This window comes from Eretmochelys imbricata, chromosome 12, assembly GCF_965152235.1.
Source record: "Eretmochelys imbricata isolate rEreImb1 chromosome 12, rEreImb1.hap1, whole genome shotgun sequence".
Lineage (NCBI taxonomy): Eukaryota > Metazoa > Chordata > Testudines > Cheloniidae > Eretmochelys > Eretmochelys imbricata.
This window is the reverse complement of record NC_135583.1, coordinates 3,626,648-3,640,664: the sequence shown is the minus strand read 5'-3', so window position 1 is coordinate 3,640,664 and position 14,017 is coordinate 3,626,648. Positions and strand designations below refer to the sequence as shown.

The 14,017-nt window shown below is 46.9% G+C and overlaps 1 protein-coding gene across 5 annotated transcripts in view; it reads right to left on the bottom strand.

The window, feature by feature from the left end:
- The window catches only part of VAC14 (VAC14 component of PIKFYVE complex), a 199,891-nt gene extending 186,817 nt beyond the window's left edge, over positions 1–13,074 (bottom strand). Inside the window, exon 1 of one of the 5 annotated variants that reach the window (XR_013347723.1) lies at positions 12,843–13,074. Coding sequence is in view for 3 of the 5 variants with exons in the window: in XM_077831576.1 (XP_077687702.1) it covers positions 12,843–12,946 (104 nt within the window). In the remaining 2 variants the exon portion in view is untranslated. The remainder of the gene's footprint in view (positions 1–12,842) is intronic. The other 4 variants (XM_077831576.1, XM_077831574.1, XM_077831575.1 and 1 more) reach the window with 4 other exon arrangements.
- Between the last annotated feature and the right edge of the window lie 943 nt (positions 13,075–14,017).

Below are 14,017 nucleotides of genomic sequence, written 5' to 3'. Positions count from 1 at the left end.
TTCATGAGCCACGGGAGCAAGGGGTAGGCTGGGTCCCCAAGGATAACTATAGGCATTTCAACATCCAACAGTAGTTTTCTGGTCTGGGAAGAAAGTCCCTTCTTGCAGATTTTCTAACAGCCCAGAGTTCCAAGCGTCATGCACCTTTCCCGACCATCCTACGCTGATGTCAGTGAAACATCCCTTGTGATCCACCAGCGCTTGCAACACCATTGAGAAGTACTCCTTGCAGTTTACGTACCGTTTGGCAAGGTGGTCCGGTGCCAAGATAGGGATGTGTGTTCCGTCTATCGCCCCACCAGTTAGGGAACCCCATTGCAGCAAAGCCAACCTCTATGTCCTGCACATTTCCCAGAGTCACTACCCTTGTTAGCAGAAGGTTATTGATTGCCTTGGATCACAGCAGCCCCCCCAGTAGATTTGCCCACTCCAAATTGATTCCCGACTGACTGGTAGCAGTTAGCTGTTGCAAACTTCCACAGGGCTATCGCCACTTGCGTCTCAACTGTCAGGGCAGGTCTCATTTGGTATTCCTGCGCTTCAGGATGGGGGAAAGCGACTCACAAAGTTCCATGAAAGTGGCCTTACGCATGCGAAAGTTTCGCAGCCACTGGGAATCATCAGATACCTGCAACGCTATGCGGTCCCACCAGTCTGTGCTTGTTTGCCGGGTCCAGAATTGGCGTTCAACTGTATCAACCTGCCCCAGTGCCACCATAATATCCCAATTGCCACATCCCATGCTTTCAGGAACATCTGTGTCCATGTCCTCCTCACAATGTTCCTTGTGCTGGCAGCTCCTAGCTACGCTCTGCACATACTGTATGATAATGCGCGAGGCGTTTACAATGCTCACAAAAACAGTGCGCAGCTGAGGGGGCTCCATGCTTGGTGTGCTATGGTGTCTGCATGGATAACCCAGGGGAAAAAAAAAAAAAAAAAGACAAAATGATTGTTTGCCGTTGCTTTCAAGGAGGGAGGGAGGGAGGGGAGTCTGAGGACATGTACCCAAAATCACCCGCGACAATGTCTCTGCCCCATCAGGCATTGGGAGCTTAACCCACAATTCCAATGGGAAACAGGGACTGTGGGTAACTACCCACAGTGCACCACTCCGCGAGCCATTGCTAGCCACAGTATTGAGGCCACACCTTGCTGACCTACTGCGCTTAGTGGGGACACACGATCGACTGTGTAAGGTCGCTTTCTAAAGATCGACTTCTGTCAAATCGACCTTCTTCCGTAGCGTAGCCATGCGTGGAGTATCGTAGTGCGAAAGCACTAAGGCTTTGTCTACACTAGCACTTTAGTTGGTCAGGGTGTGAAACAAAACACCCCCACCCCACCCCCAACAAAAATGCTAGTGTAAACATAGCCTAAGTGTGCCTTTATGGATTTTAGGTTAATCCACAGCTGAAGTGAATTCTGCACTGGCTATTCCAGGCTTCTCCACCACCACCACCTATATCAGGTGTAGGCAAACTTTTTGGCCCGAGGGCCACATTGGCGTTGCAAAACTGTATGGAGGGCCGGGTAGGGAAGGCCGTGCCTCCCTTAACAGCCTGGCCCCTGCCCCCTATCCACCCCCTCCCATTTCCCGCCCCCTGACTGCCCCCCTCAGAACCCCTGCCCCATATCCTACCCCCCTGCTCCCCGCCCCCTTACTATGCTCTCAGAGCAGCAGGAGCTCGCACCCGGCTGGAGCCAGCCACACCACTGCACTGCCCGGCAGGAGTGGCAGGTCAGAGCGTGCTGAGGCTGCGGGGGAGAGGGGACAGCGGGGGAGGGGCCGGGGGCTAGCCTTCCCAGCCAGGAGCTCAAGAGCCGGGCAGGACGGCCCCGTGGGCTGGATGTGGCCTAGGGGCTGTAGTTTGCCCACCTCTGACCTATATGCAGAGAAGCCTCCAGTTTGACGCCAAGCTGAAGGGGTTAGATCCCATTTCAGAGCATGACACCTACCCTTCTTTTGTAAGAGTCAAGTGTAAATTCAGTCAACTCCACTTATAATTCCTATTATACCAAAAGTACTGCTGGCATGGCAGTAACGGTGATGCAGTGGAGATCGTGGACAGAAAAATACACTTTTGTCACTAGGTTACTGCACATGTTGTCTTTGCCATAGGAAAGAGGACATGGAAGGGTTTATGCAAGGACAGTTAAACAGACACAAGGCCACACTGGTGGCTCAGTAGTAGAATTCTTGCCTGCCATGCAGGAGGCCAGGGTTCAATTCCCAGTTAATGCATACATAAAAACAGCCATCTTGGAGTCTAGCCCAGTGGTTTTCAAACCTGGTCCTGGGTCGCAGTATCCATCAGCGACACAAGTGTGATATCAACACATAAAAACCTCCACCCTGCTGGAATACCCACCAGACAGGTGTCTCCCAACCATGCTTGAGGGTTCCAGATTAGGGACCAGCTTCTAACTAGCATATTTTGGATGAATTTAAAGCTTCACAATTAATTGCATTGTTAAACAATAATAGAAGCCCTTTATTTAAATATTTTGGGTCTTCTACATTTTAAAATATATTGACTTCAATTACAAACAGAATATAAAAAGAAAAGGAGTACTTGTGGCACCTTAGAGACTAACAAATTTATTTGAGCATAAGCTTTAAAGTGAGCAGCTCACTTTAGAGACTAACAAATTTATTTGAGCATAAGCTTTAAAGTGAGCAGCTCACTTTAGAGACTAACAAATTTATTTGAGCATAAGCTTTAAAGTGAGCAGCTCACTTTAAAGCTTATGCTCAAATAAATTTGTTAGTCTCTAAGGTGCCACAAGTACTCCTTTTCTTTTTGCAGATACAGACTAACACGGCTGCTACTCTGAAACCTAACCGAATACAAAGTGTACAGTGCTTGCTTTATATTATTTTAATTAAAAATATTTGCACTGTAAAAACAAAAGAGTGTTTTTCAATTCACCTCATACAAGTACCATAATGCAATCTTTTTCGTGAAAAAAAAAATAATCTACATTCACAAATTGCACTTTGTTATGTAACTGCACCCAAAACACAAAATGTCAAATTCTTGAGCCTACAAGTCCACCTCAGTACAACTTCTTGTTCAGCCAATCACTAAGACAAATCAGTTTGTTTGCATTTATGGGTGATAATGCTGCCGGCTTCTTATGTATGAAAGTGAGAACAGGCATGGCACTTTTGTAGCCAGCACTGCAAGGTATTTACACGCCAGATATGCTAAACATTCATATGCTCCTTCATGCTTTGGCCACCTATTCCAGAGGACATGCTTCCATGCTTGTTAAAAAAAGTGTGTTAATTAAATTTGTGACAGAACTCCTTGGGGGAGATTAGTATGTCTCCTGCTCTGTTTTACCTGCATTCTGCCATATATTTCATGTTAGAGCAGTCTTGGATGATGACCCAGCACATTTGTTTTAAGAACACGTTCACAGCAGATTTGACAAAATGCAAAGAGGGCACCAACAAGAGATTTCTAAAGAGAGCCACACCTCTCTTTAGAGCTCGACCCAAGGTTTAAGAATCTGAAGGGCCTTCCAAAATCTGGGAGGGACGAGGTGTGGAGCATGCTGTCAGAACTCTTGAAATGTAACACTCCAATGCGGAAATTACAGAACCCAAACCACCAAAAAAGAAAATCAGCCTTCTGTTGGTGGCATCTGACTCAGATGATGAAAGGGAACATGCATCGGTCCGCACTGCTTTGGATCATTACTGAGCAGAACCCCTCATTAGCATGGACGCACGTCCTTTGGAATGGTGGTTGAAGCATGAAGGGACATATGAATCTTTAACGCATCTGGCATGTAAATATTTTATGACGCTGGCTACAACAGTGCCACGTGAACACCTGTTCTCACTTTCAGGTGACATTGTAAACAAGAAGCTTGTCATAGATTACCTTTAATAAGCAATTCTTGTAGGGGATATTCAGTAGACAGCAGAAAAGCAGAATTATAGGAAAGGTCTGGAGTTCAGCCACAGCGCTACCATAAGCAATGAGGACTTTAATGGAGACTAAACATGCAGTCCATCTTCTCAAAAGATGGAACCATAAAGATTTCTCAGGTTTCAGAGTAACAGCCGTGTTAGTCTGTATTCGCAGAAAGAAAAGGAGTACTTGTGGCACCTTAGAGACTAACGAATTTATTTGAGCATGAGCTTTCGTGAGCTACAGCTCACTTCATCAGACACAGCCTTGGGGAAAAGACTGCTTTCATGTTTGTAGCCTACACCCAGTGTGAAGTCTGCATTTCATATTTGAGAAACTGGGGGAGTTGCTTTCACTAGCCAAGTCAGCTGCTTAGAAAGATCAGTGTCATGTTGATTTAAACAAGCAGGGGGAGTGTTGGCATTACCAAGCATCATTTTCCCTGGCCTGCATTCCCTATACCCACTTTTTCATGCTTCTCTCACAGAACATTAGACCCTTGATCCCAGAGCTTGTTCGTATCCAGGCTTGGAAGCATTTGATTTTTATAGGTATATGTCAATAAACATTGATTTCATGGTACATGCACAAACCAACAAAAAATATTTCCAACAACAATCAAATTTACAGATAGGCAAAAGAAAAATATTGCTTGAGAACTTCTTGGAGTTTGATTTAAGGTCAAAATTTTGACATGACTTTGAAAGAGCTGAAAACAATTATGAAACAAATAACCAGGGAGGAAGTATTTAATCAGAAAAAATGTAAATGATGATTGGGGATCTTTTAAGAACACCTTACTGCATGGAAGAAGGCTGTGCTGGTTAAAAACCAACTGGGTTCTGAGTGCAAGTGAAGACAGTAGTATATATAAAAGAATAACATATATCAGATGTAAGAAAGGGAAGTTTATAGTAATGAATATAAATCAGAATTTAGGAACTGTAGAAAATTGATAAGGGACGCAAAGGGACATAAGGAGAAGTCACTGGTGAGCAAACTTAAAGAGAATAAAAGGAGTTTTTAAAATATATTAGGAAGACAAAGAATCCTGACAATGGTATTGGTCCATTACTAGACAGAAATGGTGGATCAATAATAATGCAAAAAAGGTAGAAGTGTTCAGTATTTCTGTTCTATATTTGGGAAAAAAGATAACTGATACATTGATGGCAACACTGTTTCCATTCCACTAGTATCTCTGGAGAATGTTAAACAGAAGCTATTAAAGTCAGATTGCTTCTTGGAGCAGCTTGTCCTGGAACCCACAAGGACTGAGGCGATGGGGGGGGGGGGGGGGAGATAGCTCAGTGGTTTGAGCACTGACCTGCTAAACCCAGGGTTGTGAGTTCAGTCCTTGAGGGGGCCATTTAGGGATCTGGGGCAAAAATTGGGGATTGGTCCTGCTTTGAGCAGGGGGTTGGACTAGATGACCTCCTAAGGTCCCTTCCAACCCTGATATTCTATGATTCTCAATTTAGTCCTAAGAGTAACACAGGATCTGAGCTAAGAGGTGACTATAGCTGACCCACTCAGTAATAGAGACCATAAAGTAAACTTAACACACTTGGGGGGGCGGGGGAAGCGAAATGCCAAATAAACCCATGGTAGTAGCATTTAACGTCTAAAAGGGGAACTACACAAAAACGAAGAAGCCAGTTAAAGAGAAGCTAAAAGGAACAGTCAATGGTAAAATGTCTGCAAGCTGCACGGAGACTATTTAAAACCACCATAATAAAAGGTTCAAACTAAATGTATACCCCTTCTCCCACCAAAACACAAAACCACAAGGACCAAAAAAATGCCGCTCTGGCTAAACAAAGTAAAAGATATGGTTAGAGGAAAAAAAGACAATCTGTAAAAATTGGAAGTCATTGTGACACTGCACCCCATATTCTTTAGTGATATTATTAGGAGTAAAATACATCATAATTATTATGTATTTTATGCAAGATAAGTCATGTGATGCATCATTGGAAAAGTTATGAATTGCCTAATATGATTGTCAGATTTGTATGCATGTATCATTTTTGTGCCTGAAGTTATGAATGTTGACTGTGTAACTGTCTTTCAAATGTAGTTACACCTGGGTAACACCCACTAGACAAGATGCTTTCAGGCTAGATAGTGAGTGGGGAAGGACCTATTAAGGGCAATGGGCCATGAGGAAAACACAATAGGCCTTAGGAGAAGCTTATCTCCCACCTGGTGAGCCTTCCTGTGAAGGCTACAGACAGCCTCCAAGTAACGGCTGCTATGACTCTTCAAGGATACATGATGAGACCACATGTCTCGAGGCTCCATCTTTGGATGGCAGTATTTTGACACAGACTAGTCTGGGAACCAAGCTTTGAAACAAAGTGTTCCCACCACATAGAATCATAGAATACCAGGGTTGGAAGGGACCTCAGAAGGTCATCTAGTCCAACCCCCTGCTCAAAGCAGGACCAATCCCCAATTTTTGCCCTGATCCCAAATGGCCCCCTCAAGGATTGAACTCACAACCCTGGGTTTAGCAGGCCAATGCTCAAACCACTGAGCTATCCCACATGCTATATAAGGCAAGGAATGACATCATTTGTCACTCAAGAAGACTCCTAGAAACACCTGAGGAACAAAGACTGAACTGGGGGAAGTGCTGGACCCAGGCTAAAAGAGATTTCTAGCCTGTGAAACGAAACACCTGGGGATTCTAAACTTAAAGCAAGTGCAGTCTTGCCCCTTAAGAATCTGCAGCCTGCCCGCATCATCTCTTAGGGTGAGAATCTGCTATTCATATCCAATCTATTTATTAAGCTAAGTTTGCATTTTGTTTATTTGCTAGGTAATCACTTAAAATCTATCTTTAGGTAATAAACTTGTTAACAAGTTAATAAACTTGTTTTTGCTTTATCTAAACCAGTGAGTTGGAATGAAGCGTACAAGAGGCTGTAGCATATTCCTCCCCACATTGAGGGAGGGGGCAAATTTTATGAGCTTACGATGTACAGTTCCCTGTGCAGCAAAAGATGGTATAATTTGGGGTTTACCCTCCAGAGGGGGTGCGCACCTAGGAAGCTGGGAGTTGCCTTGGCTGTAGCCTTCATATGCAGGGGTTGGTCAGAGAGCCTGCATGTAACTGCAGCTGCGTGTGTCCCTCCCAATATGTATGGTGGTGAGAGTGCAGGCTGGAGGGCTTTGCAGCTGGTGACAGCAGTGAAGTGTGAGAGGGAGCCCAGGCTGGTACGTCAGGGGGCTCAGTGGACCCCAATCCCAGACTGAATCCCAGGGGTGATAACCCATCACACTCATATCATACTGAGGAAAATAGAAAGGAACATAAACTCTGGCAAGTCAAGTGGTAAAAGTATAATTAGGCAGGCCAAAAATAATTTGAAGAGCAACTACCTAAGGATAAAAAAATTTAGCTGTTAGTTTTTGTAAGTAGATAGAAGAAGGAAGGCTGCCAAACAGTGAGTGGAGCCACTGGAAAATCAAGGTGGTAAAGGAGCACTCAGGGAAAATGAGGCTGTTACAGAGACGCTAAATGAATTATTTGCATTGGTCTTCACCGAGCCAAGGACATAGGAGAGATCCCCACACTTGAGCCGTTCTTTTTTGATGACAAATCTGAGGAACTGTCCCCAACAATCAGTAGAGGAGGGAAAATATCATAATGCTATTAAATAAATCCATGATCCACCCACATGTTAAATACTGCATGCAGTTCTGCTGTCCTCACCTGAGAGATATTAGAATTGGAAAAGGTGCAGAGAAGGGCTATGAAATTCATTAGGGGTGTGGAACAGCTTCCATATGAAGGGAGATTAAAAAGACTGGGACTGTTCAGTTTAGAAAAGAGACGACTAAGGGGGAGATAGGACAGAGGTCTATGAAATCATGACTGTGTGGAGAAAGTGAATAGGGAAGTGTTATTTACCTCTTTACATAACACATGAATTAGGGGTCACCCAATGAAATTAATAGGCAGCAGGTTTAAAGACAAACCAAAGTACGTACTTCCTCACACAATGCACAGTCAACCTGTGGAACTCATCCAAAGTACAACTGGGTTCAAAAAAGAATTACATAAGTTCATGGATCCATCAATGGCTATTAGCCAATATGATCAGTAAGCTTACGTTTTTGTCACGGTTATTTTTAGTAAAAGTCACGGACAGGTCATGGGCAATAAACAAAAATTCACAGGAGACCGTGGACTTTGTGACTTAACCAGGGGGCAGGGCTGGAGAGTGGGTGGAGGAATGACAATTGGAGCCCCTCTCCCGGGGGGACGGGGGACTGAAAGCCTGAACCCCACTGCCATGGGGGAGAGGGGGCACAGCTGCAGTCTCTGCTGCTAACAGCTGAAGCCAAAGCAGTCACAGGGGTCCGGTGAAGTCACAGAATCCCTGACTAAATCATATTTTAATGATCAAGGATGCAACTCCACACACTCAGTGTCCCTAAACCTCCAGAAGCTGGGAGTGGATGACAGGGAATGGATCACTCGAAATTGCCCTGTTTTCTTCATTCCCTCTGAAGCATCTGGTACTGGCCACTGTTAGAAGACAGGGTAGTGGGCTAGACAGATCACTGGTCTGACCCAGTATAGTCAATCTTATGATTCATAAACGGGAATTTCAACTGCAAGTAGAGAGGTTATATTAATCTCTATTTGGCACTGGTACGAACGCTACTAGACCACTGTGTCCAGTTCTGGTGTCCACAGCTCAAAAAGGATGTTGACAAATTGGACAGGGTTCAGTGAAGAGCCACAAGAATGATTAAGGGATTAGAAAACAACTTTTATAGTGACAGACTCAAGGAGTTTAATCTATTTAGCTTAGCAAACAGAAGGTTCGTGGGTGATTTGATTACAGCCTAAAAGTACCTAAATGAGGAACAAATATTCAATAATGAGCTCTGCAATCTAGCAGGGAAAGATTAACATGATCCAATGGCTGGAAGTTAAAGCTAGACAAATTCAGACTGGAAACAAGGCACAAATGTTTAATCCTGAGAGTAATTAACCATTGAAACAATGTAGCAAGGGTCGTGGTGGATTCTCTATTACTGACAATTTTTAAACCAAGATTGGATGTTTTTCTAAAAGATAATGGCTAGGGCATATTTTGGAGAAATTTACTGGCCTGTGCTATACAGGTCAGACTAGGTGATCAGACTAGGTGACCCTTCTGACCTAAGAATCTATGAAAGTTTGTGATTTATTGGTTATAAAGCTTTAACTTTTGGAATCTCAATGTCTCCGCTCATTAAATAATTATTGTCTGCCCCTCCCCACTTTCTGATCCCCCATAATTTCCCACAACTATAAATTCCCACATTTAAATAAACTAAAATGGAAAAAGCTGCCTAAAAATAAACAGATCTGTCAAAATTATTTAAAAATTGATTTCTGCCGAGCCTGTTGATAGCCATTAGCTGGGCTGTTCCTGCTGTGCTAATGGAATTTCTTTGGGTCCCCCTGCCAGATTTATTGAGACCTTTTATTTGAAGGGGGCAGAGCTGTTCAATCTTTAGTAGAGTCTTAAAGGTTTCCTGTCAATTAAGTATTCCTGATAAAATAGTTTGAAGTAAGCAATCTGTCTAGAAATCCCATCCTCTCAGTTCAACTTTTACTCAACACTTGAGATGCCAGTTTCACTACTTTTCAGGATAGAGCCTTGTGGCAGAAAAAACATGAATTTCTAATGCAAAAAAAAAAAAAAAGGAAAATATTTGGCAGTGGGGAAAGAGGAGGATTGCAAACCTTGCAGGGCCTTCTCTATTCATAAAAAGAAGAAGGAGTCCAGTGGCACCTTAAAGGCTAACAGATTTATTTGGGCATAAGCTCTCGTGGGTAAAAAGCCACTTCTTCAGATGCATGGAAGTGGGTTTTTACCCATGAAAGCTTATGCCCAAATAAATCTGTTAGCCTTTAAGGTGCCACCGGACTCCTTGTTGTTTTTGTGGATATAGACTAACACGGCAACCCCCTGATTCTTTATTCATAATACAGCAGCACAAAGAAAAGAAACCACCTTACACTTAAGTATGGCTACACTAGAGCTTACAACTTGCACAGATGCAACTGCACCACTGTGAGCTCTCTGGTGTAGCCACTCTAAGCTGAGCTCTGTCAACATAATTAATGCACCCCCAACGAGCCGGAGCAACAGTAGCTCGGTCGGCTGGAGCTCTCCCATTGATATTTAGCGTTGTCCACACCAACACTTAAGTCCGTCACTGGGAGGAAGGGGTGTGGCTTATTCACACCCCTGAGCAACATAAGTTACACTCATGTAAATGACAGTGTAGACAAAGCCCCAGCTCCAGTTCATGACAACTCCAATTCAACATGTGTCAGAGATGACCAGTGCAGAGTTAAGATACTCAGAGCAGTGCTAGTAGCAACTATTATCAAAAGGGATAAAGAGGTGAGTCAGACATGATTTTATACATTAAAAACATCCTGTGAAGTACAAATGCTATCGCAGGGAGGACTGATCTAGATTTTACCCCTGGGGGAATTTTGCATCAAAAAATTAAAAATCCTGTAAAATTCTGAAAATGTTATTGGTCAATAACACTATATAATCACACCAGTTTCAATTATTGTGGTAATTTACTTCAAAACACCTCTCAGCAGGTATGTCTGTAACAGGAGTAGAAAATTAAAGAAATCCCCGTGAAAACCCAGTTCCTGTTTCTCTGCCCTTCCCCCTCCCCCAAGCCCAACCGGTGGGCCAGCCACTCTCACCCCTTCCCAGAGCTCAGCCATGGGGCCTTCCCCTGAGCCCAGCCACTCACACCCCCTCCCCCCCCGCCTCGAGCCCAGCTGAAGCCCCGCAGGAACAGAAACTCATACCCCCTTACCCCCAGAGGCCAGCCACAGCCCAGCCTAGCCCAGACACTCACACCCTCTACCTACCCGCCCCCCCGCCCCCCGAGATCCAGAGTTTCCTGCATGCCGCCACCACCACCTTCCTTCAGGCCATACTAGGAACTGCAGCTGCTGGGAATCCTCCTGTTTCCCTCCCCCTCGCCTTGTCTTCTATTGTGAGTTGGGCTCTGCTGGGTCCAGCAGCTCCTAGTGGCAGCCAACAGCTCTGCAGCCTATTTCTGGGGCGGAGGAAATTCTGCACACACAACATTAATTTCTGCATTGTACAGTTGAGCAGCATTCCCCCAGCGGCAAGACATAGCTTTTGAGGCCTCCTTCTGTCCTTAAACATGCTAGATTCTGACAACCCACTTAAAGTGGTTTCTGAGCTCTCTTCAGCGTTGCTGCTAGACACTTGATATTGACAATGCTCAGCCCTGCCAGCATTGGCTACCTCTGTAGTACACAGGCTTCAGAGCCGCACTTCACCACTGGTGGAAATTGTGGTGGTCCTGAATTACAAAGCATGCTACTGTAATCAAGTCTTTGGAAGATTACCACCTAGGCCTGGGATATCAAATCCCACACACACTGCAACTGCTTGGAAGGGTCGAGAAAGTGAGCGAAAAGGGTATGATGCTGCCTTAGGGGTGGGGAGTGAAGGCATATGTGAGAGCACAAAGAAAGCTTATACTGGAATAAGTAGAGTGGGCAGAGAAGTAAAGACGACTGCACAAAATTAGAACCAAAGTAACCATCTGCACTTAACATGTTACCATCCTATAAGATCTCAGCCAAAAAACAATAAGAAATGTCTATAACATGCCCCCCCAGCACCCTAAAGATTAAGACAGTTTAATTTCCTGTCAAATGTGCACTATGGAAAAGGAACACATCAATACTTAGAGAGCTAGACAAATTTCCATTTCCGTGCAAGAAGCAAAAGTGTCCTCTGGTTTCCATTGCACAGTACCTTACGCTGATGAGCAATTTAAAGACAAGCAGAGCAATAAATTCTTTATTGCATCACTAGAGGTTTTATGGTTTTGAATCTCCAGTTATGTAATGTAACTGATTTTTCACCCATGATGCTCTGATTTGAGCACTCCACCCATGTTCCAACAGTGAAACTTGAGCATTACTGTTTGGTTAGTTTCAAGCTTTGTGTTTAGAGCAGGGGTAGGCAACCTATGGCACGCATGCCAAAGGCAGCGCACAAGCTGATTTCAGTGGCAGTCACCCTGCCCGGGTCCTGGCCACCGGTCCGGGGGGCTCTGCATTTTAATTTAATTTTAAACGAAGTTTCTTAAACATTTTAAAAACCTTATTTACTTTACATACAATAGTTTAGTTATATATTATATAGACTTATAGAAAGAGACCTTCTAAAAATGCTAAAATGTATTACTGGCACACAAAACCTTAAATTAGAGTGAATAAATGAAGACTCAGCACCCCACTTCTGAAGGGTTGCCAACCCCCGCTTTAGAGTCACTGAATTTCAGGAGGATGCTGAACATACTGTTAAGAAAGGAGTTTCCGGGTCAGGTTTTACACAGCTCTGTCCTTTAACTTGGTGGTTCTCAAACTGTGGGTCACAACCGCAAAGTGGGTCACAACCCCGTTTTAATGGTTTTGCCAGGGCTGGTGTCAGACTTGCTAGGGCCTGGGGCTTTGCCCTCAGCCCCGGGGGGCAGGGCTCACGTTACCCCCCCCCCCCGGGACTGAAGCCCTCGGCCCCTCCATCCCAAGCACTGGGGCTTGGGCTCAGGCTTTGGCGTCCTCCCCCGGGGACATGAAGTAATTGCTGTTGTCAGAAGGGGGTTGAGCTACAATGAAGTTTGAGAACCCGGCTTTAACAAAAGCTCCAGGCGGTCTGAAATCCTCACTCCTGCTCCTGCCGCCACTTGGCGCCCTGAAGGTTAGCCGCACAGACCCCCCCTGCGACTCCCCCGGCTGCGGGCCGGCTCCCGAGGGCCCGGCTGCCCCGGAGCCCCGCGCAGGCTGGCGGTCCAGCCCGGCCCCAGGCCCCGCTCACGCCCGGCTCTCACTTCTCGATCTCCAGCGCCGCCACCTTCCGCTTCTCGTAGAGCTTGTCGTTCAGGGCCCGCACCACGCTGGGCGCCAGGGGCGAGAAATCCTTCTCCGGGTTCATGCTCCCGCCGCCGGCAGCGGGCTCAGCCCCGGCCCGGCGGCCGCCGCTCCACACCGCGGACGGGGCTCTCAGGGCCCGACAGGCGCCGCCGGCTCGCGGCCGGGAGCGGGAGGAGCCCCAGGAGCCCGCGCGGGCCGGGCGGCGGGGCGCGGGCCGGGCGGCGGGGCGCGAGCGCGGCGCGACAGGGCGGCAGCCACCTTAGCTCGGGCACGTGACTCCGCGCGGTTCCGGTTCCGGTCGCTCTCCCAAACCGGCCCCCGCCCCTCTCAAGCCAGCCCCTGCCCCGCCTCTTCCGGTCGAGGCCGCGCTCTCAGCCCCCCCGTCGCCCCGGCCTGAGAGCGTGGCCCCTCCCACCCAGAGCCGCGGCCGCGCTTGCGCGCTGTCGGAGGGTTCGCTCCGTCTCCTGTCGCCGACACGCCCCCCGCGGCGTTCCGTAGTGGCTCGGTCCTGCCGCGCGTGCGTTCCAAAGCGGCGTCGGGGGCGGCGCCGCGCCCGGGCCCGCGGGCCCCGTTCTCGAGCCGGGCTTTGGGGGATCCCTCGCTCTCCGGCGGGGCGGGGGCGCCTGGGGGATCCCTCGCTCTCCGGCGGCGGGGGGGGCGCCCGGGGATCCCTCGCTCTCCGGCGGCGGGGGGGGCGCCCGGGGATCCCTCGCTCTCCGGCGGCGGGGGGGCCTGGGAAGGACGCTGAGCAAGCAGGGGAAGGCAGCAGAGCTCTCCAGGCAGCAGACAAGCCTAAGGGGGCGTATAGTCTCTTTGCAGATGGAGTGATTTCTAAGACTATCAGTCTGTCTCTATCAGCAGTATTACTGCACCACCAACGTTTTTGGTGACCATGTTATTGCTGACTGCCTAAATGTCACAGTTAATCTGGCCCATAATCCAAAGTGTGGGGTTCTGGCTGCCCCTTGAACAGGTGCACAAAGGGAAGGAAGGAGTCTCTGTGTCCACTCCCTCTTTTGTGTACCCACCTGCTCAAAAAGTGCCCTTAGAATACATCTTAGTCCATTACGGTGCTGATAGAGAGCCATTTTTGTTCCCAGAGAAGTCAAAGCTAATGACTTCACTTGGAGCA